The sequence below is a fragment of the Podarcis melisellensis genome, assembly GCF_964234715.1.
Source record: "Podarcis melisellensis genome assembly, chromosome: 6".
Classification (NCBI taxonomy): Eukaryota; Metazoa; Chordata; class Lepidosauria; order Squamata; family Lacertidae; genus Podarcis; species Podarcis melisellensis.
Genome location: NC_138538.1, coordinates 27,844,667 through 27,869,852, shown reverse-complemented (window position 1 = coordinate 27,869,852; position 25,186 = coordinate 27,844,667). Strand labels below are relative to the sequence as shown.

The following is a 25,186-nucleotide window of genomic DNA, read 5'->3' as shown; positions in this document are numbered from 1 at the left end:
AGCCATTATAATTATGGAAAACTCTTCCTGGGGAAAAAAACCCCTGGGTATTTCCCTCCTTGTATCAAGTTGATCAGAGGAACGGGAGTAGGGCCAACCCTAGTATTAGGTAGAGTAATAATAATAATAATAATAATAATAATAATAATAATAATAATAATAATAATTTATTTGTACCTTGCCCATCTGGCTGGGTTTCCCCAGCCACTCTGGGTGGCTTCCAACAAAGATTAAAAATACATTAAAATGTCACACATAAAAAACTTCCCTAAACAGGGCTGCCTTCAGATGTCTTCTAAATGTAAGGCAGAGTAAGAGTAAGGCAGCCACTTCAGGTGGCAAGTTCTGAGGAGCAAAAAGAAGCAGCAGGATATAGGAAGACAGAGCTGTGTGTGTCACATGGCCTGGCCTGCACTCCTAAGCCAGCCTACTGCCCTAAAATTGCTACTGCTGGCATTGTACCATCACCAGTGTTGAAATAAAATTCAGCTGTCAGACTGGGCAACTCATGTACTGTACATGGAAAGATTGCCATCTTGACCTTTGCCTCAGGAAGTCTTGGACCAGTCCTGAGCAGATCTTTGTGAGCTCCCTGTATGCAATTCTCACTCACAATGTGGAATTGTATTGGCTCATTTATTTTAATTAATATTTTATAGCAGTCTTTTCATTTGAAAATAAACTTCCAGAGTGAATAACAACAGAATAAAAGAATAAATTACTTGAGAACCAGAGCAAAAGTATCAGTTACTCGAGATTCAGATATTCAGTAACTTCCACAGTACATTGAGGAAAACCTGGTTGAGGATATGAAAGATGCAGACAACCCTTCCAACCCCCAGATTGCCCTGTTACACTAACTATATGTGCACATATAACTTCAGTAAATTTATTAGATACCCTTTTCTAAAAAAAAATTTTTGCAGCAATTAAAATATACAAAAACAATGCAACCTCTGCCCTGCCCAAGGATGACAAATCACCAGAAATAACCAATTAGCATGATGCCAAAATGTTAAAACCAGCCAATCCCATCTCATCCTATCAGAAGTGAGAAGGGAGTAACAGGATTCTGTGCAGTGTCTCAAAGACCCTCTACATCAGTTACCACGCCCTCTTGACTTCAGAATTTCCAAGATAAATAGCATTTCAATATATTTTATAAAAATGAATCACTGCATACTTACTTCATGAAATACATCACCAGAGTATGGAGACACGCCCAAATCAAGTAAGGCTAGCCCCTCAACCACTGAAAAAAACATGCAAAATTGCTGTTATTGGTTTAAATGTTTAAATGCCCAAGATTGAAAATAGTGAGGGTTATAGATCCAAACACAAATTCACCACTTAAACATATCCTATGTATTATTATTTTATTAGTTATTCTGTTTCATGAGTTGCTTTTTACATTAAAAAGTCTTAAAGTGACACTGACAACAATAAATCACAGCATATAAAAACAATTTAAAATCACAGTAAATTTGAAAGACTAACTACACAAGACATAGAAATTCTCATCCAAGAGTAAATTCATATGGGCAAAGTCTTACCCATCCCACTAACTGATGAGCACCACCACAGGAGACAACTTTAATTAACCAAAGCCCTGGATAAAGTCTTAGCCTGGCACCTAAAAACTGACAGAAATGGTACCAGGAGCACATTCCTGAAAATAGCATTCTACAGATGGCGGGCTAACATTGAAAAGGCCCCTTCTTGTTTTGCCACCCTCCACTCTTCTCTCAGGTGGGTCACACAGAGAACACACTCTGATGATGATTGCAGGACATGGGCTGGTCCTCATGGGGAGGTGATCCTTCAGGTATTGCTGTTACATGCGCTTGAAAGGTCAAAAACAGCATTTTGAATTGAATTGTTTTTGGTTTTGAAAATTTTGATGACCATTTTTTGTGTGCGTACATGCATACATACATGTGCATTTCATATAACTCAGGCATAGGCAAACTCCAGCCCTCCAGATGTTCGGGACTACAATTCCCATCATCCCTGACCACTGGTCCTGTTAGCTAGGGATGGTGGGAATTGTAGTCCCAAACATCTGGAGGGCCAGAGTTTACCTATGCCTGATATAACAGGTACATAATACCGTACTGGTTGTCAGATGACATACTTCCAGTTGCCAGAGTTTTCCATTATTAACTAAGACAGAGAAAGCAAATTATTATTTCTTTTATAACAGATTTTTTACAAAGAGAAGTCATATTTTTAGCTACCAGGTTTTTTTATGGTAGAAGCTGGGTAAACACCCCTTGAATGTTCTATGCACCTTATGTGATATTTGATCACGGGGAAACAGGAGGACAGAAATAAAGTAAAAAGAAACTTGAATGGCTTTAATTGTAACTCTTTAACAAAAGCAAACAGTTGACTAGAGCTCAGCAGGTTGTTTTTCTGTTGCTCAGAAACCTTTACACCTTTTTACCACGTGGCCCTTTTCTGCAGACATTAACTGTATAGAGAGAAAACAGAGTTACTTATTTTTGTTTCGTTTACTTTGCAAGCTCCTGTGCCCTTGGGACTTGAAGAACAAGTAAAAATAAATTCAACAAATTAATTGGAAAAGCCTGCAAATACCAGGATTTAAATATGTAATGTGATGAATTAATATGTTTAATGCTGAATTGGAAAGAAAGAAAGATGTTAAGTGATTAAGTTAATTTTATAAGAATATTGGTTTTGGAAAACCGTTAAAATGATATACACTGAAATTCAACCAGGGGATACGAGGAAGTCACTTAACAATGTTACTAAGTTTGGTTTAAATACGGTTGAGATTTATGTTTGTTTGTTTAAATTTTTTTTTGGGGGAAAATCAATAATTTTTTTTGGGGGGGGGAAACAATTCAACAGGTGAAGTTTCCCCCCATTAATTACAGTACTGTTTCTCCATGCGAAGAAAGGCTTCTGCCATGCAATGGGAAGAGGAGCCCTTTTGGCAACCTCTCCCGCGGGTGCACTTTTTGAAACCCTCTCCGCGCCCAAGAAGCGCTTAGCACCAGGGCACAGGTCGAAGGGCGGCGGCAGATCGCCCACCCCCCTTCCCACGAAGGTCCTGGGTCCGGCCGTCAGAAGGCAGCCCACGAGGAGGGCTTGGGGTCCCCTCCTTCGAGGGAGCCACCCCAGGAGCGGGCGAAGATGCCCACCTCCCGCCGCCTACCCCCCCCCCCCCTGCCGCCTCCTCCTAACCTCAGGCCTCTCACCTCGCTTCCAGGCATTTAAAGGGGACGCGACCTCCACCCTCTCCGAGATGAGCCCGGCCAGGCTGGAGCGAAACAGCACGGCCCGAACTGTCACGGCCACCAAGAGCACCAGCACCAAGGGAGCCGCCATCTTAGCGGCAGGACACACCGGCCTATGCCAGCGGTAGTTCCCAGGCTCGCCCCTACAGCTGGGCGTCTACAGAGCGGGCTGGGGCGAAGAGACTACAACTCCCAGAATCCCATCGGCTGAGGAAGCCTTTACTTCCCGAGGACCGACGGCAAGGGAAGCGGGACAAAATAAAGCCGGCCTAACAACGAGCGGAGAGTTGCTGCTCTTAGGGGAGGGCTGTGCGCGCGTTGTTTTAGACTTGAGCTTCTTTAGTTACAGAATCAGGATGCTTCCTTATTTCAGCAGCTCAGTGCATTTCAATGTCGCTTTCCTGAAGCAGATGTCCCCTTGCAATTTCCAATTCATTCAAAAACCCCTACAGTCAGGGGCATATGCGTTTACCTGGGAGTAAGCTCCCTTGAACTCAATGGGACTTATGTATAGGATTTTTTTTCTGTGAGGCTGCAGTCCTTTTACCTGCCTAAATGGAAGTAAGTCCCATAACTAAATGAGGCTTGCACAGGGTTGCAGTGTAAGGCTTTGCGACATTTAATTAAAATTAAGACGAACCTAGTGAGTCCACTTCATTAGATGCCCGAAGTGAAGTGCACTGGAGTCCATGAAAACTGATGCTATAAACAAAATGTGTAAGGTGGCACAAGACTTTGTTGATTTTGCTACCCCTCTGGAAATAAGTATATACAATCAGTGCTTTTTTTTCTTCAAATTTTTTTTAGGGGTACTCTCATTTCCCTACTCATATTGAAATACTGCCCCTCAATGAGGCCAAACTTAGATTCACAAAATGTTTAGGGGTATGTGTAGCCCCGCATCCCCGTCCCCCTGAAAAAAGCACTGTATACAATCATACAACAATCAGTTTATTTTCCAGTAATGTTCCTTATTTTGGGATAAACTACATGTACATGGAGTGCATGTTTAAATGCACAATAACTTGTTTGGAGACTGTGTGCACTCTGTAAGAAAGGGGACTACAAATTATAGGCTTCTTCAACTGCTACAGAAATAATAATTAAAGACTAATGTAGTGCTTCTGCTTTTACTGCAGGTGGCATCATGGTATATACTCATTCTGCAGGGAGTCAGAAGCTGAATACCTCTGGGAAGATTATACTTTCTTTAATCTTACTGGAAAAGTTACTTACAGTATTTAGAATTTCACTAATTCTTATAAATTTCCTTTGGTGAATCTTCCAGTTGTTTCATTCATTTTGTTCATTTTGCCACGAGTGAAAGGTGCTAATATCTGGAATACATAATTTAATTTAGGAACATCTCCTTTTTATATATAAAAACCATACAAGCACTTTAACTTGAATGTTAGTAAACAAAATTTTCTACAAAGTACTACTGATCCATAGAAATGCTTCCTGTGCAATTGAATAGTGTAAAACTGCCTCTGAATTTTATTAACAGACTAAATTTAACAATCTGAGCATCTGCCAATAGGTGGAGTACTATGAAACAAGGCTTCCCAAAGTGTGTGAGATTCCCTACAACATGACAAAAAAGGTGAATTTCCTCAAGTATAACTACGTCAAAACAAAGACATAGGCATGTTTAGATAATGTTCAACCTAAAACGAGCCTTGCATAAAGCAGAGCAGGATGGCAGAAAAGGTATTATACAACATGTATTAGAGTTCTATTAGACATTATACAACATGTATTAGAGTTCACCCTTTTATTGAGGGTGAAAGAGGAGAGCACAAAATATGGTCTGAAGCTCAACATCAAAAAAACGAAGCTCATGGCCACTGGTCCCATTACCTCCTGGCAAATAGAAGGGGAAGTAATGGAGGCAGTGAGAGATTTTACTTTCTTGGGCTCCATGATCACTGCAGATGGTGACAGCAACCATGAAATTAAAAGACACCTGCTCCTTGGGAGAAAGGCGATGGCAAACCTAGACAACATCTTAAAAAGCAGAGACATCACCTTGCCAACAAAGGTCCGTATAGTAAAAGCTATGGTTTTCCCAGTAGTGATGTATGGAGGTGAGAGTTGGACCATAAAGAAGGCTGATCGCCGAAGAATTGATGCTTTTGAATTATGGTGCTGGAGGAGACTCTTGAGAGTCCCATGGATGGCAAGAAGATCAAACGTATCCATTCTTAAGGAAATCAGCCCTGAGTGCTCACTGGAAGGACAGATCGTGAAGCTGAGGCTCCAATACTTTGGCCACCTCATGAGAAGAGAAGACTCCCTAGAAAAGACCCTGATGTTGGGAAAGATGGAAAGCACAAGGAGAAGGGGACGACAGAGGACGAGATGGTTGGATAGTGTTCTCGAAGCTACCAGCATGAGTTTGACCAAACTGCGGGAGGCAGTGGAAGACAGGAGTGCCTGGCGTGCTCTGGTCCATGGGGTCACGAAGAGTCGGACACGACTAAACGACTAAACAACAACAACTAGAGTTCTAGAAAAAAAGAAAGCATATAAAAAGATATTATCTCTATTAATCACACCCATCAGCATAATCCACCCAATACACATGCTTATTTATTATTCATGTTTGTAGTGTATCTTTTCTCCAAAGAGCTCAGCAGAGCACACATGAGCTCTGGCCATTTTTATTTCCAGAACAGCTACTTGAGGTGTGATATAATGACCGACTCAATGAGTTTCATGGCTGAGCAAACATTTAAACCCAGATCTCCTGAGTCCATTAATTATAACACACTTGATCTCATGTTCTGCTAAGCTGGAGGAGGAGAGGTTTATATTCCAAACCAAAGCAGTATATACCCATTTGTTATGTGCACAAACTACAGTAGGCGAGGGGGAGTCAAGGATAGACTTGATAAGATTTCCCCTAGCAATGTCTTATGTTTTCTCATGCCTAATCCATATGATTGTGCATGTCAATTTTATCAGTCTTTGCTGTGCTATGCATGTGATCACAAAAGGACAATTATATTTAGGCAAGAGCACCTAAGAAATCCTAATACCCTAACAAGGCAAGCGCCAACCATATGTCACTTCCATTTTGTCATTATTAAGACCTTCTTTAGTTGGATCTTAACAGCCTGCTTGCATGCATGCAGGCATACACACACACACCAAATGAGTAATATTTGGGAAGTGTAACAGTGAATCACCTGATATGACATTTACTCAAATTCTTTTCTTGTGACTGTGATGCACCGGGCTTAACAACAAAGTACAGTTTACAAGCTAAATTCTACTTTAGGAGCCTCTGAATCACCACCAGCAATGTAGAGGGGCTAAGATTCCCTGCACATCTCTCTGGAGTGTCATTCTAAAGCAAATATTTATGTAGTGCATTGCATCTAACCAGAGTTTGGAAGCTTCTGAACAGTTTTGGAGCAGCTTCTGAACAGCCTCCCCCCCCCCCCAGTAGTCATAATACAGTACTGACATTTGTTGTCATGATAACGTTACATCCTATTGTTGTGCTGAAATCTGGGCAATGATAGCAGAAATGATACCAACAGACACAAGTATAAATTTTCATTGGCACTTTTGAGAATGCATCCAAGGATTATTATGTAGGATTACGTACACTAAGCTGTTGAGTAGGACTTGTCTGGGAATAAGAGTATTTAATGAGGGATAAGGAGATGCCACAAATGGCTGGGGAGCTAAGGAGGAAGAGCCAGGGGCTACTGCTACTACACCCTATGCCACCTGAGGCAGTCACCTCACTTTGCCTAATGGTGGGGCTGGCCATGGTGCTTGTGTCTTGCAGCAGAAACATTAACAGATCTAGGAAGAGCTAAAGTTTACACTGTGGTAAGAATTTATTCATTTATTTGTTTCATTAAATTTCTATACCACGCTTCATCTGAAGACCACGGGGCAGTTTACTATATAAAAACACAAAAACACATGCCCTAATAACAAACAAAACCAATCCACACATCCCACAAACACATTTCAAAAGGCCATAGACTGCTCAATTAGCCAAAGGCCTGAGAGAAGAGGAATGCCTGGCATCTAAAGATATGTAACGAAGGAGCTAGGTGAGCCTCCTTGGAGAAGAACGGAATATAATTCCCCACAAAAGACAGCCCTTCAAAGGTTTTAATGGGACAAAAGGGGGAAATACTGGGTTGTAAAAGCAAGTCTCTTTACAGAGCTAGAGAAATCAATTACAGAACTACAGTATTCAGAGGTAAGCCTCCTTTAAGACATAAGCAGAGTTATAGGGCAATTTGCAAGGCTAACTTAGGGGTAGGGGTCTATCTTATGCGTTACTGCGCTGGCTGTCAAAAAATAATAATACAGGCACACCTATTTCCATGTCCATATACCTGTCTTTTTTCTTGCATAGTGAATAGCAGACATAAGGGGTAGGCCTGATTCCAACTGGGACTCAGGCAAGCAGGGTGTTGAGTGGTAGGTGAACATATCAGACGACACAGTGATTCTTCAAACTGCTCTTGTTTATTCTCAGAACAGAACTGAACTGAAGGGTTCAGCCAGCCTGCTTATATAGAGCTCCACTACAACGCAACTGTAACAACTTTCTGTAACTATCCAATCACTGAACGTCACTTTCAATCCCTCATTTGCATATGTGGACCTGAACTATCTACAGTATCCCCCTGCTGGCCCAGGGTGAGAACTTCAGTACATAACACGGGGGGGGGGGGTTAAAGCTTCCTTCACGGTGCCAATTTCCCAGTCCCGCTCCCCACTCCACCCCATTTATTAAACAAGAAACAGCTATGCAGCACCAAACTACGTGATAAAAGTCACATCCAGTTTCACCCTTCGCCACTGTGTTACATTAGTCTTGCTAACATGTTGCATAATTTTAAATCTGTTTACTCAGAAGTAGTATCCACTGTTTTCATGGGGACTTACACGCAACATCCTCAGCGTATTTTGGCCACCATGTAGTCCTCTATGTTGATACAAGTCTAATCACTTGATAGGTTTATTACTGGCAGAGAGTGTAACAGGATAAACATGGACCCAATCTGTTCATCCAGAATGCTAACACATTAGCCCCAAACCACTTTAAGATCAAGGATGTGCCATACTTCCCTCTGCAGCAGAAACTACTAAACAATTCCAGGGCATTTTAATGGCCTAAACACAGATGCAGGTATTTACTGAATATCTTCTCTTAATGACTCATTATCTTCTGCTTAAAGTGCTGTATCGTGGCTGCTGTTTTATACTAAAAGGAAAATGCAATAGTAAATAAAAAGGTTCACAGAGTGTAATGTGTTTGGAGGACACTGAAATATATTGTCCAAATTGTTTGACATGTTTAGCAACATGAGAGGTACATCTCCAAAGCTAACAACCTTCCCTTCCCTTACTCAGTGGGGTAAGGAGAAAAACTATATTGGTTTTGTAGTCATCCCCTCCTTTAACTACACCAATTTAGAACCACCCCTTACATCTGAGGTCTTGACCCCTCAACCACTATGTGTTTTATTTAGAATTTCTGATCATGTATATGCAGTGGTACCTGAGGCTACATACGCTTCAGGTTACATACGCTTCAGGTTACAGACTCCGCTAACCCAGAAATAGTACCTCGGGTTAAAAACTTTGCTTCAGGATGAGAACAGAAATCGTGCTCCAGCGGCAGCAGGAGGCCCCATTAGCTAAAGTGGTGCTTCAGGTTAAGAACAGTTTCAGGTTAAGAACGGACCTCCGGAACAAATTAAGTACTTAACCCAAGGTACCACTGTAACGCCTTTGCTTCAAAAGGAAGCAGTTGTAATCTTTAGACAAAAACAATTAAGGAGCAAGTTCTATCCCCATTTATTTGAATACAGTACAGTAAATACCGTATTTTTCGCTCTATAAGACGCACCAGACCACAAGACGCACCTAGTTTTTGGAGGAGGAAAACAAGAAGAAAAATATTCTGAATCCCAGAAGCCAGAATAGCAAGAGGGATCGCTGCGCAGTGAAAGCAGCAATCCCTCTTGCTGTTCTGGCTTCTGGGATAGCTGCACAGCCTGCATTCGCTTCACAGGGCGCACACACATTTCCCCTTACTTTTTAGGAGGGAAAAAGTGAGTCTTATAGAGCAAAAAATACGGTACATATTCTGAAAAAAGATCCCAGTGTGTATATATGTGTGGTTTCTTTATGTACGTGGAATCCACAGCAAGCACCGCTCTGTCCTCCGAACACCTCACTGCTGCTCCTTGCCTTGGATAATCTGCCGCCTGATGCAGCTGCTTCGCCCTGCAACATAGTAGGGTCAGTCCTGCCATGTATTAGGGTAGCAACGGTGCAAGAGATCTATTCCCTTAGTGTCTGTTTTGTGTAATTCCACCATGTGGCTGTATACCCACCATGCATTAAAAGCAAATTTAAAGCACATTTCTCCGCCAAAAAAGAATCCTGCACACTATAGTTTACCCCTCAGCTACAGTCCCTGACACCTTTAGCAAGCTACAGCTCGGTGATTAGTAGAGCTTTAAATGTGCTTTGAATATTTGGCATGTGCATAGCCAGTACCTGCTAGATCACTTTGGGGTAACAGTATGCTGGAGTAGATGGATGTTTGGTCTCAGGCGAAAGGGCTGCTATTATATTATTTTGACTAGCAAACTGGGGATGTGATTGCTAATAGATATGCGTAAATTGTCTGTCTTTATTTATTTATTTATTTATTTATTTATTTATTTATTTAAATAAATGCCTCTTAGTGGAACTTTGAAATATATTTCATAATGCTATGGGAAGCCAGAGGATATGACTCTTCTTTCCACCAAATGCTAAATTACAGAGTTTTTGAAAATGGGGGAAATGTGGCTTTGCTGCTGAGCTTCTGTAAATACCATGAGTCAGCATTTGTTGAAACCATTTAAGCCATAATTGACTCCTGCTAATGACACCTCTTCCACTTACGCATGCAGATCCGATGTTTAGAGTCAATTAATCTCCAAGCTCGGGTGTTTTGTGTATCTTATATCCCTGTACAGCTTGTATTAGGCCCTTTAAAATCTTCTCTTTCCTGGTTTACACTCTGAAAGCTGGAAAGTGCAGGTGGGGCCACAACACTCATTGTCACGGTGGTGTCAACAACCACGCCAAGCCCACTCTGCTGCAATGTAGAGCAATAGAATGTTTAAAGGAGTTACAACTGGGAGTGAGGGGATCAAAATTGTACAGTAGGGAGCTTTTTTTAAAATATTAGCCATTTTGCATTTTTTCTGATCAACAGGCTTTTTGGTTCAGAACATACTGGCTTCTTTTAGTCAACACTTTTCTGCATCCCTGATGAAGAAGCACAGATCCTGTTTACGTAGTCTGCTCAGATGTAGGTCGTCCACATGAGCTTGGCAAGTGGGGTGGTGGGTGCACACAAAGCTTCACCCCTTGTCTTGCCACCCCTGGCCCCCTCCAGTTCATGGAGGGCATTGTGTGAAGCAGGGAGCCTTCTCCACCCTACAGTTAAGACCTGTTATGCAGGGAGACGCCATGAGTATATTAGGCTCCCTACTTCAGACTGTCACCTCCCACAAGCTGGAGTGGGATGGGGTTTCAGGGAGGTGAGCAAATTACACACACACACACACACACACACTCATGACTCACATGTACGGTTTAGGTAAAGGTAAAGGGACCCTTGACCATTAGGTCCAGTCATGACCGACTCTGGGGTTGCGGCGCTCATCTCGCTTTATTGGCTGAGGGAGCCGGCATTTGTCCGCAGACAGTTTTTCCAGGTCATGTGGCCAGCATGACTAAGCTGCTTCTGGTGAACCAGAGCAGCGCACGGAAACACTGTTTACCTTCCCGCTGGAGCGGTACCTATTTATCTACTTGCACTTTGACGTGCTTTCAAACTGCTAGGTTGGCAGGAGCAGGGACTGAGCAACGGGAGCTCATCCCGTCGTGGGGATTCGAACCGCCAACCTTCTGATCAGCAAGTCCTAGGCTATGTGGTTTAACCCACACCCAAGCAAAAAGCTGGACTAAGACTGCAATCACCCTCCTTTACACACTTACACACCCTGATTTCTCAAATTGTTACATCACTTTTCAGTGTAAACCGAATGTCCTAAGGCTCTCTAACAGTAAAACAGCAAAAGCAGAAACAATTTAAAGTAACGCAATCTGCCAAAGACAACAAAACCAAAGCAGCAGCAGATTAGAAGACTAAAAAGTATAACTGCTTCTGAGTTTCACATGAATGTCCTTTATTATCACAGGCAAATGTATTTGTGGCAAGTCACATCAACAGAGGCTGTGATATATGGGACCCTTGAAATTTCTTTGCATTCCTATTTATCCAACTTTAGTGAGGCATCTATATATAATATATGCACAAGTAAGCTTTTGCATATCCCTTAAGCATCTTACTAACTGGGTTTGTTTTTTTTTTTTTAAAAAAAACATCTTCCAAGCAAATCAAATGAATTTGACCTCCAGCTTAAGAATGCATCCCTAAGGGATTTTTTTTCTAAGCAAGGAAAACTTGAGGGTTGTGGAGGAGGAAGGAGAGAATGCCTGTAGGCAAACATTGAAGGCAATAGAATAGTTGGAGAATAGCAATGATGCAATTTCCTTGATTCTAAAGAGGAGTCCTGCAACAAAATGTTGCAGTGTGGAGTATTTTTGTTCAGGGTACCAGCTATGCCCTGAACAGAATACTCCATTCTATTCCCTCTCCCTGTGAGTTTTTATTCCTCCTCCAGAAGCAGTTAGGCTCAATGACCTGATCTGCACCAAGAGACGGTCATGATGGTACTTCCTTTAGGTTTCCACAAAATATTTTTGGGGGCTCTGTAAGTCTTAGGGTACCCCTATGCCTGTGTTTACCCCTCTCTTTTGCATGGATGGTGCCACAGATTTTGGCAACTTCAGGATCCCCTCTTCTGCTATTCATATATACTGGATGGTGGTTGTTTCAAGTTAGTTTGTTCTAACCCAAGAACTGTTGTGCTCTATTTTCTATTAATCTCCTTTTCCATTACTCTTGGGAATGTTCTTTTGCCACCAGTGACCTATCTAGTCATGATTTATGTGACCTTCTAAAGAGCTCCAAAGTGCTAGTAATTAACTTGATGAAATGTTAAATACAACTGTTACTCTGCAGCAACATTTTGAACATGTTCAGTCCTAGATTTTTCCAATTATGAATGTTCTACAGGCAGACAATTCAAACACCTGGATGTATTGAGCATATCAGCTAATGAAAAAGCAATGAACCATATTGCTATCAATCCCCTTCTGCTCTCCACAAGGAAGAGAGCCACGTTACTATGCCAGTGATAGGATACAACGTATGTGCCATCCTGCATCTCTCTTCAGCTATTAAAATGCTAATGTGATTAATAATATTCTTATATGTTTGTACATCTGCTGCCATGTAATGCATCTGTTTGAATATGTTTATTTGACTTTTTAAAATTATCTTACCCATAGGTGGATTTATCTGTCTAGGCCCTTGAACATGAAGCCCATATTGATTTTGTCACTATCAAATAGCCAGGTATCCATATTCACATGGCTGATAACATTTAGCAAACAAAATAATATTCAGCTCTATATGTGATTCATTTAGGCTGGAGATGTTAATTCAAAGAACCCTCTTGCTGCCAGCTGAATGGGACAAGATGTTGGCACTCTTGCCATGTTTGCTTGGCACCCCCCCCCCGCAAAAAAAGGTAGGGGCTAGGGCAGGTCTTCCTGGGGAGGGTATTCCATTAACCTTAAAGGGTGTATTAAGCTTTCCATCCTTTTCCTTTTGTTCATCCTGGCAGACAGAAATATACAACCAAAATGTTGCTGGATAAGGCAAAGTCTCATCTGCAGTTTGCCTGTCCCATGCTAAGGTTAGCTCTGTATAACTATGCCAGTGAAGAAGAAGAAGAAGAAGAAGAAGAAGAAGAAGAAGAAGAAGAAGAAGAAGAAGAAGAAGAAGAAGAATAGTAGTAGTAGTAGTAGTAGTAGTTTGGATTTGATATCCCGCTTTATCACTACCCTAAGGAGTCTCAAAGCGGCTAACATTCTCCTTTCCCTTCCTCCCCCACAACAAACACTCTGTGAGGTGAGTGGGGCTGAGAGACTTCAAAGAGGTGTGACTGGCCCAAGGCCACCCAGCAGCTGCATGTCGAGGAGCGGAGATGCGAACCCAGTTCACCAGATTACGAATCTACCGCTCTTAATCACTACACCACACTGGCTTTCTCACATTGAAAATGGAGCCTGTACATTTCCTATCCCCGCCCCCCTTTTCTGAGGCTTTTACCATGACAGGTTTTCAGCAGGGCCTGTATAGCTTTATAATTATAACTGTAGAATTAAAAATACAATTTTTAAATGAAACACTTTTGTTCAGGATGGTTAACAGGAAAGAGATTGCGAAAAGCTTCAAAAGGATTTTTCCAAACTGAGTGAATGAGCAGTAAAATCACAAATGCAATTCAGTGTAAACAAGTGTCACATGACACACACTGGGGCATAAAAATCGTAATCTCACATATACACTAAGCATGTTTATTCAGAAGTAAATTTTGTTGTGTCCAATGCTGCTCACTTGGTCAAGAAAGTGTGTCTGTAGAAAGAGTAGTGTCACAAGACAAAATTGTCACTGCAATAGATTTTCTTCTTCTTCTTACATCACCACCACCACCACTTTTCACATGAAATGAAGGTGGCAAAGGTTCCAGGCTTACATTTTATTCCCTCAAAAATAAAAAGATAAATCAGGCTTTGGACAGCAATTATGTACACAATCTGATCCCCGCTCCGTTTCCAGCCTTGACCTCAGAAGAGCAAACACAGCCTCATTACATGTTATTCCTTTGATTTTAGGAGATGAAAAGAAAGAAACAGCTATTTTTAGATATTTATGGGATAACTGTAAGAATTAATCACCACCCAGCTCCATGGCATTTATAATCTCTTGTCCCACATTTGTACATGATGAACATACCATCTAAGCATAGCATTTCTTAGAATACCCTTTGCTGGTCTCATTCAAACTGTTTCTCTCACTTGTATTTGCAGCATATACAAAAAAACGATACTGAAAAGGTTACAAAAATGGTATCTGTTTTCTAAAACACTGGCCAAAAAAAGTACAGTGGGGGGAACTGGTTAACAGACATGAATCTGTATTATGATTCTGTAACTTTCAAGAGAATGCCTATTTCTACTGCACTTCTTACATTTCCTGAACTCTTAGCAACCTTTCAGCTACAACTTCACTGCTTGTTTATTCAAGCTATCACCATTACCATTGCTACAGAGCCAGCAGTGGCCTGTTGATTCCTATGATAAATGTTTTTATAACCAATGTACCTTATTTGTACTCATTTATAAGAAGATTGCTCACGAAAGCCTTGCACTGATGCACTCAGCAGGTTTTATTGTCTTTCGTGGCAGAGAGAAACAGCGCAGGGCAGCAAGATTTCTTGGACATTTAGGATAAAAGCTTTCCTTCTCCTCCTTTTCAGTAGCCCTCAAGACGTAAAGCCCTCTTGGAAATGAGGTGGTGAGGATGCTTAGCTTTTTCTCTGTTGAAAAGTAGATAGAGTTGGCAGATGAAATAGATAGAGTGTACTCCTTCTCACGTCCTCTTTCAGCTCCATATGCTGAATAAGGCTCATATTAATTCTGCTTCATCTGACTTTTACCCACATCCTTTGCAAAAGCAAAGTGTTTGTGCAGTACACTTTTTAATTTTCTGTCTCTTGGGAACAGGGCGGAGAGTTTGATCTGGAAGCAGGAAGAGAGAAGCGGCCAGAGGGGGTTGTGCCCACAGCAGAAGCTCAAAATCCGAAATGTGCCCACAAGCCTCAAAAGATTGGTGGTCTCCGGTTTAACCATCTCAGCTTTCTGCTCTTCAAAACCCTTCATGCCTCTGTGTGAAAAGCAGTAATCCAGTGGATCATGGTGCTGGATCTAAGCACAATGGAAAGGTACCTCACTGCTTCTTTTGCCTCCCCTCCAATACCCTCAGGCACAAAATGTGACATTGCTCGTGGTGTACAGTGGTACCTCGGGTTAAGTACTTAATTCGTTCTGGAGGTCCGTTCTTAACCTGAAACTGTTCTTAACCTGAAGCACCACTTTAGCTAATGGGGACTCACGCTGCTGCCGCGCCGCTGGAGCACAATTTCTGTTCTCATCCTGAAGCAAAGTTCTTAACCCGAGGTACTATTTCTGGGTTAGCAGAGTCTGTAACCCGAAGCATATATAACCTGAAGCGTATGGAACCTTAGGTACCACTGTATTCATTATTTATTTACAATTTCCCCTACATATGAGTTTGCCCTACGGACATGTAAACCTAGGGAGGTTGGTTGTATAAAGAATACCATGGATTTTTTTCCACTTGGGTCTATTTTGTGGGCTCCCTGCTTACTGAATAACCAGGTTAGGAAAAAAATCAGGAAAGGGTGTGATGCACTCTATTTATATGCTCTTGGGCAGCTATGAAACATACAGTCGTCATTGCAAAAGTGTTTCCGTGGCAGCCTGGTGATTGTCGCCGCAACAGCAGAAACGCTTTCCCTTAACAATAAAAATATAAAAGATTTTTTTCATCCTTCTCATTTCCCCTGATTCTTCAAGCCTCTCAAACCATTTCATAAATCTGATTAAGTTGTCACAATGAATAGCAGTTATGAATATTTCTAGTTGAGCAAACATATCTGAACTATTTACAGATGTATTATTCAAGGCTCTCCTTCTCCCCCACTCTCTCATGGATATATATATATATAAAAAACCAAGGCACAAACATCAACTATAAAAGAGCATTGGCTTGCTACTAATTGCACGAGAATGTACACGTGTGTGTAAATCAACAGAACTTAGTTTGCATCAATGGAGTTATACACTTGCTGTTAATTTCATCCGTTGGGTTACTTCATTGCATCTAGGTAGCTTCATAGTAGTCAAAGATAAGCACAGGACAACAATTCCCACACAAGGCCACACTCAGGGGAGAAGGCTCTTAGCAGCAGAGCACCTGCCTTGTTTGAGATTCAGTCCCTAGCACCTAAGCTACATAATCTCATGTAACAGGGCTAGGGAAGACCTCCAACCTGAACCCCTGAAGAGTCTCCACAATGATACCAGAAAATGGTACAAAGCATGACTCTCCAGATGTTGTTAGACTTCAACTCCCATCATCCCCAGCCAACATGGCAAGTGGTCAGGGGTGATGGGAGTTGTAGTCCAACAACATCTTGGATGGCTACAGGTTAATCACCTCTGGTATTTTATATATAACATTTTAAAACATATGAATTGATGGTTGTGGTGGGTTCATGTAAAGGTTTGATACAGGCTGCATGTGCACCATACATTCAAAGCACATGGCTTCTCCCAAAGAATTCTGGGAACTTTAGTTTACCCCTCGCAGAGCTACAATTCCCAGCATCTTTAACAAACTACCAGGATTCCCAGGATTATTTGGGGTGATGTTTTAATGATGAACCTTAAATTTGTGGCATGTATGCAGCCGCAGTGTAGTCATATAGATTTTAATCAAAAGATCCATGCAATACTATATAAAATTATTGAAACAGTTAACAACAAAATAAGCAATGTTAAGATAACAGTGGAAGATAAAACCATTATGGAAGCACAGCACCATAAAATCAACGAAGTGCAATGTGGAGAGAAGTATTTAGGGTTTTCCTGAAGACCAACACTGAGAGAGTCACTAATATTTACCTGCTTTAAAAACATATACATGTTTCTCCACAGGTCCAGTGTGATGGAGGTTAGGGTGGTTATGGTATCAGACTAGGGTTTGGGGACTCAGGCTCATATCCCCAGTTAGCCATGAATCTCACTCATTAACTTTGGGCCAGCCATTATCTCTTAGCCATCCCTACAGCACAGGGTTGTTGTAAGGATAAAAAAGGACAGGGAAAACTGTGTGCTTCCCCTGGGACTCCTTGCAGGAAAGGTGGGAGATAAAGAATACTCCAAAATCCTGTCTAATATCCTTATTACTTCCTTGCAGTGTTTATAGTCAACCTTTCTGCTTATCATAATCCTTTTGCATGCAGAATGCAACTTATTCAAACTGTGTCCAAAACATGCCATGAAAGTTAAAAATCACAAACACTTACTTTGATGATTTTATCTCTCCCCACTTTCTTCCTAGCAGAAAAACACCAACCAGCTGGTGTTATTAATAAGCTCAAGAGAAGTATGAGAAAGTCCATGTTTGTGAAGAAGGGTTTTTTCTATCTCTTTATAGCCTTCTTCTTAATCAGCCCTTCAGTCATTGGGAAGTTAGCCAAATCAGCTGATTAAAGCCTGTTGTAGTGGTTATGCCAATGATAGTCCTCAGGATGACTCCAGACACTGTGGACTACAACTCTCATCAGACCCAGCCAGCATGACCAATGGTCAGGAGTGCTGGGACTTATAGTCCACAACTTCTGGGGAGTTCTGCAATAGTTAGGCACTGGGTTTGTGCCATGGAATAGAGGGTATTGATTTTTAGTTCCCCAGAACTGGCAAACCAAAGTGCACCATGCAGGTAACAGACATGGCAGTGCTCACTAAGTATATAGGGATATGCCACATTTTGTCCTAGGCTCATGTGGCACTGACAACTTGGAGTGCTTTATACCACCTCTGGCTAGTTCCACAGCCTTTCCAGAGAAAGTGGGCATAGTAACAGTAGCACATTCTTTGGCTACATCCAGTCTTGATTGACGCAATGTGCTGTACAATAGATTGCCCTTGAACAGGATTTGGAAATTGCAATTAGTACAGAATGTGGCAGTCAGAATGCCTGTTGGAGTTAGGTGTTCAGATCCTATGGTATCAATTCAGCTTCCTATTTTTAGAACCAGATTAAGTGCTGGCTTTGGCCTTTAAAGATGTAAATTGTGCAGAACCAGGATTATCTGAAGGATACTTATAGCTATATGATCCTGCCTGTTATGGTCAGCATCAGAGCTGTTACATTGGCTGTTACTAGGGGACAGGTCTTTTCCGTGGTGGCCTTTTGAAACTCTGAAGACATTTTTATCTCAATCTATGCTTGGTTAATAAATGGTAGCTAAAGATTCTAACATGGTAACTTTGTAGTTGCTGCTAGCTTTAAATTAATGATAGCAACTGTGATTTGCTGCATTTGAATTGTTGAGTTCAATTTCATTGTTCTGTATGGGACAATGACAATAAAGATATCGCATTGTATCGTAAATTAAAGTGTTTTACAAAACGTCATTCTGTAAACTGCCTTGTGAGAGCATAATTCTTTGAATGAATGAATGTCTTGATCATAACAGGAACACACAAACCACAATGGATACCTGAAAGAGATTTAGTCTGTTGTAGCAAGTACTGTAGGGTCATGCTGGTGTACAGGACCTTGGATAGTTCCAAGCAGACAACCTACTTTCAACAAGACCAGGAACACCATTGGAGGCCTTTGGGGCCAACTACCATTCCCAGGCTCCGCCTCCACCTTGAATATTGGAACATTTTAAAGGGGCAGTCCTCTGGCCTGGAGTCTTGTGATCCATAGCCACAAACTCCTGCCTTGTGCATTGCCATCACTGGCAAGAAGGCACTGGGGAGCATGAGAATCCTGGTATAGAGAGGAAAATCTCCCCTCTGGGAGACTATGGCTCAGGAGGTGTTCCCAGTTTTGGGGCTTGTGATTCAGAGGGCTTCTGGTTGACAGACTGTGGATCAAGCTCAGTGTCATGGCCTGGTTCTGAGTTCAGCACCTCCATAGCTTACATTACTGGTCCCCCAGCCTAACTGGCACCTCTACTTACAGGTAGGTAGCCTTGTTGGTCGCCATAGTCAAAACAAACAAACAAACAAAATCCTTCCAATAGCACCTTAGAGACCAACTGAGTAGCAAACTTAGTTGGTCTCTAAGGTGCTACTGGAAGGAATTTTTGTTTTGTTTTATTTTGGCACCTCTACTTTATCCTCTATGTAAGCATTCTGGCTAATGCTCAAGGTCGAGTTCATGAGAGATAGCTAGTAGTTGGTGGCCAAGAACAGCACAGTGTGTGCAGATGATTTAAACCAGACATGGGACTGTCAGGGGGAGAGAAAGTAACCATGTGATTGTTTAATTTATATCGCAATGATAAAATGTGTGGAATGTGGAATCTACAGTTGGTATTTAACTGAGATGGGGGTGGGGGATAGCATGATGATAACTGTTTTTCTCCGAAAAAATCTGAAATACTGCAGAAAAGAAAACCAGAAACATTAAGAAATGAGCTTCAGACAATGGATTCATATTCACAGCAAAACAGGCTTGCTAGATATGGAGGAGCACTTGTAAAAATGGTTGGGCAATGCAACAAGTTGTCCTCTTGTAGAATCACTTTCTCTGGAATGCTGAAGACAATACAAGGTTAAAATCTATCATTGGAAGTTTAAAGACTGAGAATCTTTTCATTATAATGGGTGATCAACTATTAAGATAGGTGTGGGGAACCTGTGGACCCCCAAATACTGTTGAACTCCAACACCCATCAATCCACCCAACATGGCCTATAATCAGGGATGATGGTAGCTGTAGTCCAGCAGCATCGCTGCAAACCTGCCTTGCTGGATCCGAGCATGGTTCACCCATGCTCCTGTTTAAGATGGCCATACCCTTTCCAAGCCTACTTCATTCCATGCCCCTCTCGCCTTCTTTTCTGTCCCTCCACATCATCAGCTAGCATTCCATGGCCACTGAGCATGCTCAGTCCTCCATTGCCTGTTCTGGGGTTTCTACCCTGCCACAATTAGGATTTTTTTTTGGAGGGGGGGTGACTTCTGCAAACCTCAAGGTTCCTCCATGTGTTCTGATATCTCCATTTTGTGCACAGATTATGCAATTCTGGCTACATGAGGTTCCATGGTGTATAGGAATGCTATTGATGAACTTGCCCTCCATAGTCTTAATTCCAAGCACAGCAGACCCTTCAGTTCCCTTGCTATTTGATGGTTTTATGGAGTCCTTATTGGGTGACATCCGCTTGACCAAATTCCTTGCATCAGGCATGGGTAATAATAACAATAATAAAATATTAATTATACCCCACCTAACTGTCTGGGTTTCCCCAGTCACTCTTGGCAGCCCCCAACAGAATATTATTAATAAAAATAAGAAGTGAAAAAACATCAAACATTAAAAAGTTCCCTAAACAGGACTGGCTTCAGATGTCTTCTAAAAGTCAGATAGTTGTTTATTTCCTTGACATCTGATGGGAGGCCGTTCCACAGGGCTGGCGCCACTACCAAGAAGGCCCTCTGCAATAGCAAACCCGTTATAAAACAGTAGCTTATCATACAGAGTGTGGTTGATTGACCATTGCATTTAGTACTGAAATTCTGTATATTACAGATAAGACCATAAAGGTGTTGCAGTAAGAATGCAATACAAACACAAGGTCTTGGAAATGACCTCATAAACAGAAAAGCACTGGTTCGTTAAACACTCCCTTGCTAGAAACCCAGAGCCAGTAGTGTTGATGACTCAGATTTATTCTACTCAGTGGACTGCATCTTTCTGCTTTTCATTAGCAAGAGATGTCCTCTTGCATTAACAGACCTTCAGAACAACTGGCTTTTTGTTCCTTTTAATGTTATAGAGAAGTGGTGTATGCCTCATACAGAGCATACCATTTATTTTCTCTTTGCTACTGGAAGCACAAAGGAAAAGTCTTCCTGCTAATTGAATAACTGGGGATAGAATAATAGAGAAATCAAAGCTATGGGTCTGAATAATGAAACAGAGAATAGCAAGCTCTTAAAAGCAAGGAAAGCTGGAAGGTCTCTTTAAATGAGTTTCTGTCAAGGGCAACAAGACCTTAGTAGTGCAAATTGTAGCTCAGTGGTGGTAATGCTTTACATCCAGGAGGTCCCAGTCTATTTCTGCACAGGTGTGATCATTCTTGAGACAGAACCAAAAGCCAAAGAGAGCAAATATTAAATTGAATGGACTAAAATGACACAAGCAGGATGGAAGTTTCAGGACAGATAGAAAGAAAATACAATGGAATTTGATCTCATAGGAGGCAGTGACAGCCACCAACTTGGATGGCTTCAAAAGAAGATTAGACAAATCCATGTAGGATAAGAGATTCAGGTAGGTAGCCATGTTGGTCTGATGCAGTCAAAATAAATAAATAAATAAATAAATAAATAAATTTGTTTTGACCATATAGGATAAGTTTGCTACTTGCCACGATGGAGGCTATGTTTTGCCTCCAGTGTCACAGTTGCTCTAGATCAGCCAACACACTTCTGATGTGCTCACCTAGTCCTAGTTCAATGATGTAGCAAGTCACTGCTTACCGTGTCCCATGCAATCTTGGAGTTTTCACTCCAAATCGACAATGCAGTTGTTTGTCTTCTTTTCTTTCTAAGTAATAATAAGATTCTCTGTGATGTAGCTGGCAAACTCATCACAGCATGAATTCATTGTCCAACGGGATGACTTTCATAAGTGAAACAACGACCTATGAAATAGGCTGAGCCTTAATAGCATCTCACATAATCTTAAACACCATTCATTGTTTTAAACATATATATATTTGAGCTTCATGGGGCTAGGTCTGTTCATGGGGACATTACATAGGTATGAATCAGCCCTTACCTGCAGGTGGAGTCGGTGAAGGTTTACCATGCCATTCATCACCCCGGGTAATTTTTATTGAACAACATATAACAAAAGCTATGGCAGAAGTGAAGTCAGCTTTCTTTGTAATGCCACAGCATTTCTTATATTAAAAAATTGTGCTGTAATTGGTTGGCTTCTGAATTAGTGTTGTGCTTTGGTTCTAAGGCCATGAATAGCAGTGATTCATAAAGTTATTATAGGAAACCATAGACCAGATCTATAATTTCACATATGGGGGTTCCGCTCCATCTGGGAGTTGGGGTTGTGAGTGGAACAATGTTGAACAAGTGTGACTCATGCGGGTTTTAAATGGGTTTTAAAACAGAAAACAATTTACAAGGAATTCAGCAAGAAGATTTTTTTAAGGCACCTGCAACCCATTCTGAACTTCACAACTTTTTCCTAGGTGAGATGTGTTTTATTAATAAGGGGACTATGTGTGGCTCAGAACGAGTATTGCTACTCTACCGCTGTGCAATCTCACACAATAATGGCACTTCCCGATTGTTGTTATTTTCAAGTGGATTCAGTTACATACTGCCAAACTGAGGTTGCACAATTAAAGTTGATTTGGTGCACTTGCACATGGCCCCTCCTCCAAACCAGACTTTTTGCAATAAGGAAAATGACAGGAATATACACCGGAAAACATGGGAGAACAATTGCTTGATGCAACCTCCCTGGCAGAGTCCCACCTAACAAATCAGAATGAATTCTCAGTAAATAACCACCATAGTTTAACTTCTCTGCAAATAATTGTATGAATGAATCAGGATGAATTCTGAATAATGGAGTAATCTGGAGGCAACCTAAGATTGTATAAACTAATATGTATATGACCTAGTGAACTGAGTGAGCAATCCTATTCTCACACATAGCTGTCAACTTTCAGATTTGAAAATAAGGGATCAGCAGCCTTGAAAATAAGGGATCAGCAGCCTTGAAAATAAGGGATCAGCAGCCTCACCTGTCCCAGGGACAGTCTACCGGATATCTAACAATCTAGGATAGCAGCAGGAAGCAGCGGGAAATGGCACTGGAATAAGGGAATTTCCCGCCAAAAAAGGGAAAGTTGACAGCTATGTTCTCACATTATGCCAGTACCAGAGACACACAGCTGCTAGGCCAATAGAATGTCTTGTTTGCATATCTTGCTAAGCCAGACTTGGACTTAATTATGAACATGCCTTCTGCTCTGCTGCACAAGTCCTTTGTCTTATTACTGGCTTACCACATGTGGTTTATTTTAAACAAGTAGAACACAGTTTGGGGGTAGGGGAGGTGAGGCACATCACAATTAAGCTATGCTTTAAAACAAACCATGGCTTCGCATGACATGGAAGCTAAGTTACTGTAATCAAGGAGTACTTGGCATGGAGAGGAAAAACACATGGGTGGAAAATACTTGCTCGATCCATCAGTGTATCTTCAGAAGCAGAAAGGGTTTGTCAACAAATCTGAGGTGTTCGGCCACCTTCTCTGTCATGGTGAGGGGCATAGTTGACATTCCACTGATTTCAGTAGCCCCTCAGCTGATGGATCTTCAGTATAGGATTGTGCCATTAATTATTTAATTATGGACAGGTGCGTATGCTATCTTTAAATTTCCAGGACAAGGTATAAATGCAAGAGAGAACCATCTACAGGGCAGCCCTTGTTGCAAACAAAAGACCCATCTATCTTAGGGTTGCCGAAGTTCAAAAAAGTTGTTGATCTTTTTTTTTTTTTAGGCTGGGAGACCCCTAAATTGTTGATCTTTTTTCCTCAGTTTACTTGCTGAAGATACAGGATAAACCACAGCCTTCTGAAAATTTCCTAAGCTACCCATATCATGTGCATCTCTTATAGCGCATAAATTCTGTGTAATAACTTAGGGCATCTTAGGGCATGTGGTAATATTATGCTTCATTAATCCTGGAAAGGCTACGATTCTTTGGAACAAAACCCCACCAGGTCTCTCCATTGCACCATTTTGTTTGATTTCAGATACAGTGGTACCTCAGGTTACAAACACTTCGGGTTACAAACACTTCAGGTTACCAACTCCGCTAACCTGGAAGTAATACCTCAGGTTGAGAACTTTGCCCTAGGATGAGAACGGAAATTGTGTGCTGGCAGCAGTGGGAGGCCCCATTAGCAAAAGCGCACCTCAGGCTAAGAATGGTTTGAGGTTAAGAATGGACCTCCGGAACGAATTAAGTTTGTAACCTGAGGTATCACTGTACTGTATTTCCAACAGCATGGCATGAATTCTGGGAGAAGTCCTCAGCATTGTAGGTGTGGTTTTCAGTTCCACATGTCTTCCAATCTTTTCTTCCTCCCATTTGTGCTACAATGCTACCAGTTTCTCCTTAAATCATCAAACACCATTAAAAGCTTTTTTTGTGGCTGTGTATCTGGATTCATTAGGACTCTGGAGTGTGAGTGGGTGGGTGTGGGTTTGAACAGCAGGTTGCGCAAGCTGGTGCTTAGCTCCCACAGCTAAAAGCCATCATGTTTGAAATAAGCAGAGGGAGGTAATTGTAATAATAAACTAGGCACTTTTAAAAAGTACTATGGATACGAGCCCTTTGACTGCTGACTAAATCTCACTTTCATTAGAATGTATAAAACAAAAAAAAAAATCCTTCCAGTAGCACCTTAAAGACCAACTAAGTTAGTTCTTGGTATGAGCTTTCGTGTGCATGCACACTTCTTCAGATATTAATTCTTCAGATATTAATGTAATTAATATTTTCTTCAGATATTAATGTAATTAGAATGTATGTTTAGGAAGATGGTTTAATGCAGGACTGCTGAAAGTATAATCCTGTTCTAACTTCTGGGTTAACCAGCTTCTTTCCTAATGCACACACTACCTTTCAGGATAGTTTACATTAAGATTCCCCTTCCATTTCCCCTCAAAACACACTGAATTCTGGGAAGCTATCCCATGCCCACTAGCTGATATTTTTTCCATTGGGGCCATGGCAAGGACATGTCTAACCATTAATTTATGTCTAGGTAGCCAGACGAACTTGCCTTTTCTAGTCTACCCATTCCACCTGTCTTGTAGAGCAGCTCTCCTGGGCACACACTTGTTTCAAAAACAATAGCCAAACATTTCCTGTTTCAAATATAGAACTAAAGGAGAACATAGCTATAATTATTTGAATAGTCTTTGTGTGAGTGCCTGGCGTGCTCTGGTCCATGGGGTCAAGAAGAGTCGGACACAACTAAACGACTAAACAACAACAACTTTGTGTGAGAGATTTTTGAAACCTAA

The 25,186-nt window shown here is 41.4% G+C and overlaps 1 protein-coding gene and 1 long non-coding RNA gene across 2 annotated transcripts in view; one reads left to right on the top strand and one right to left on the bottom strand.

The window, feature by feature from the left end:
• The window catches only part of PIGU (phosphatidylinositol glycan anchor biosynthesis class U), a 34,235-nt gene extending 30,855 nt beyond the window's left edge, over window positions 1–3,380 (bottom strand). The window contains exons 1-2 of the mRNA XM_081917088.1: window positions 3,225–3,380; window positions 1,188–1,252 (exon numbers count right to left, since the gene is read on the bottom strand). Of these exons, the coding sequence (XP_081773214.1) occupies window positions 1,188–1,252; window positions 3,225–3,354 (195 nt within the window). The 5' untranslated portion in view covers window positions 3,355–3,380. The remainder of the gene's footprint in view (window positions 1–1,187; window positions 1,253–3,224) is intronic.
• A 266-nt stretch (window positions 3,381–3,646) lies between these two features.
• On the top strand, window positions 3,647–4,543 carry LOC309373291. The gene is made up of 2 exons (XR_014169949.1): window positions 3,647–3,824; window positions 4,403–4,543. It is a non-coding gene; the product is annotated as an uncharacterized lncRNA (long non-coding RNA).
• Window positions 4,544–25,186: the final 20,643 nt, after the last annotated feature.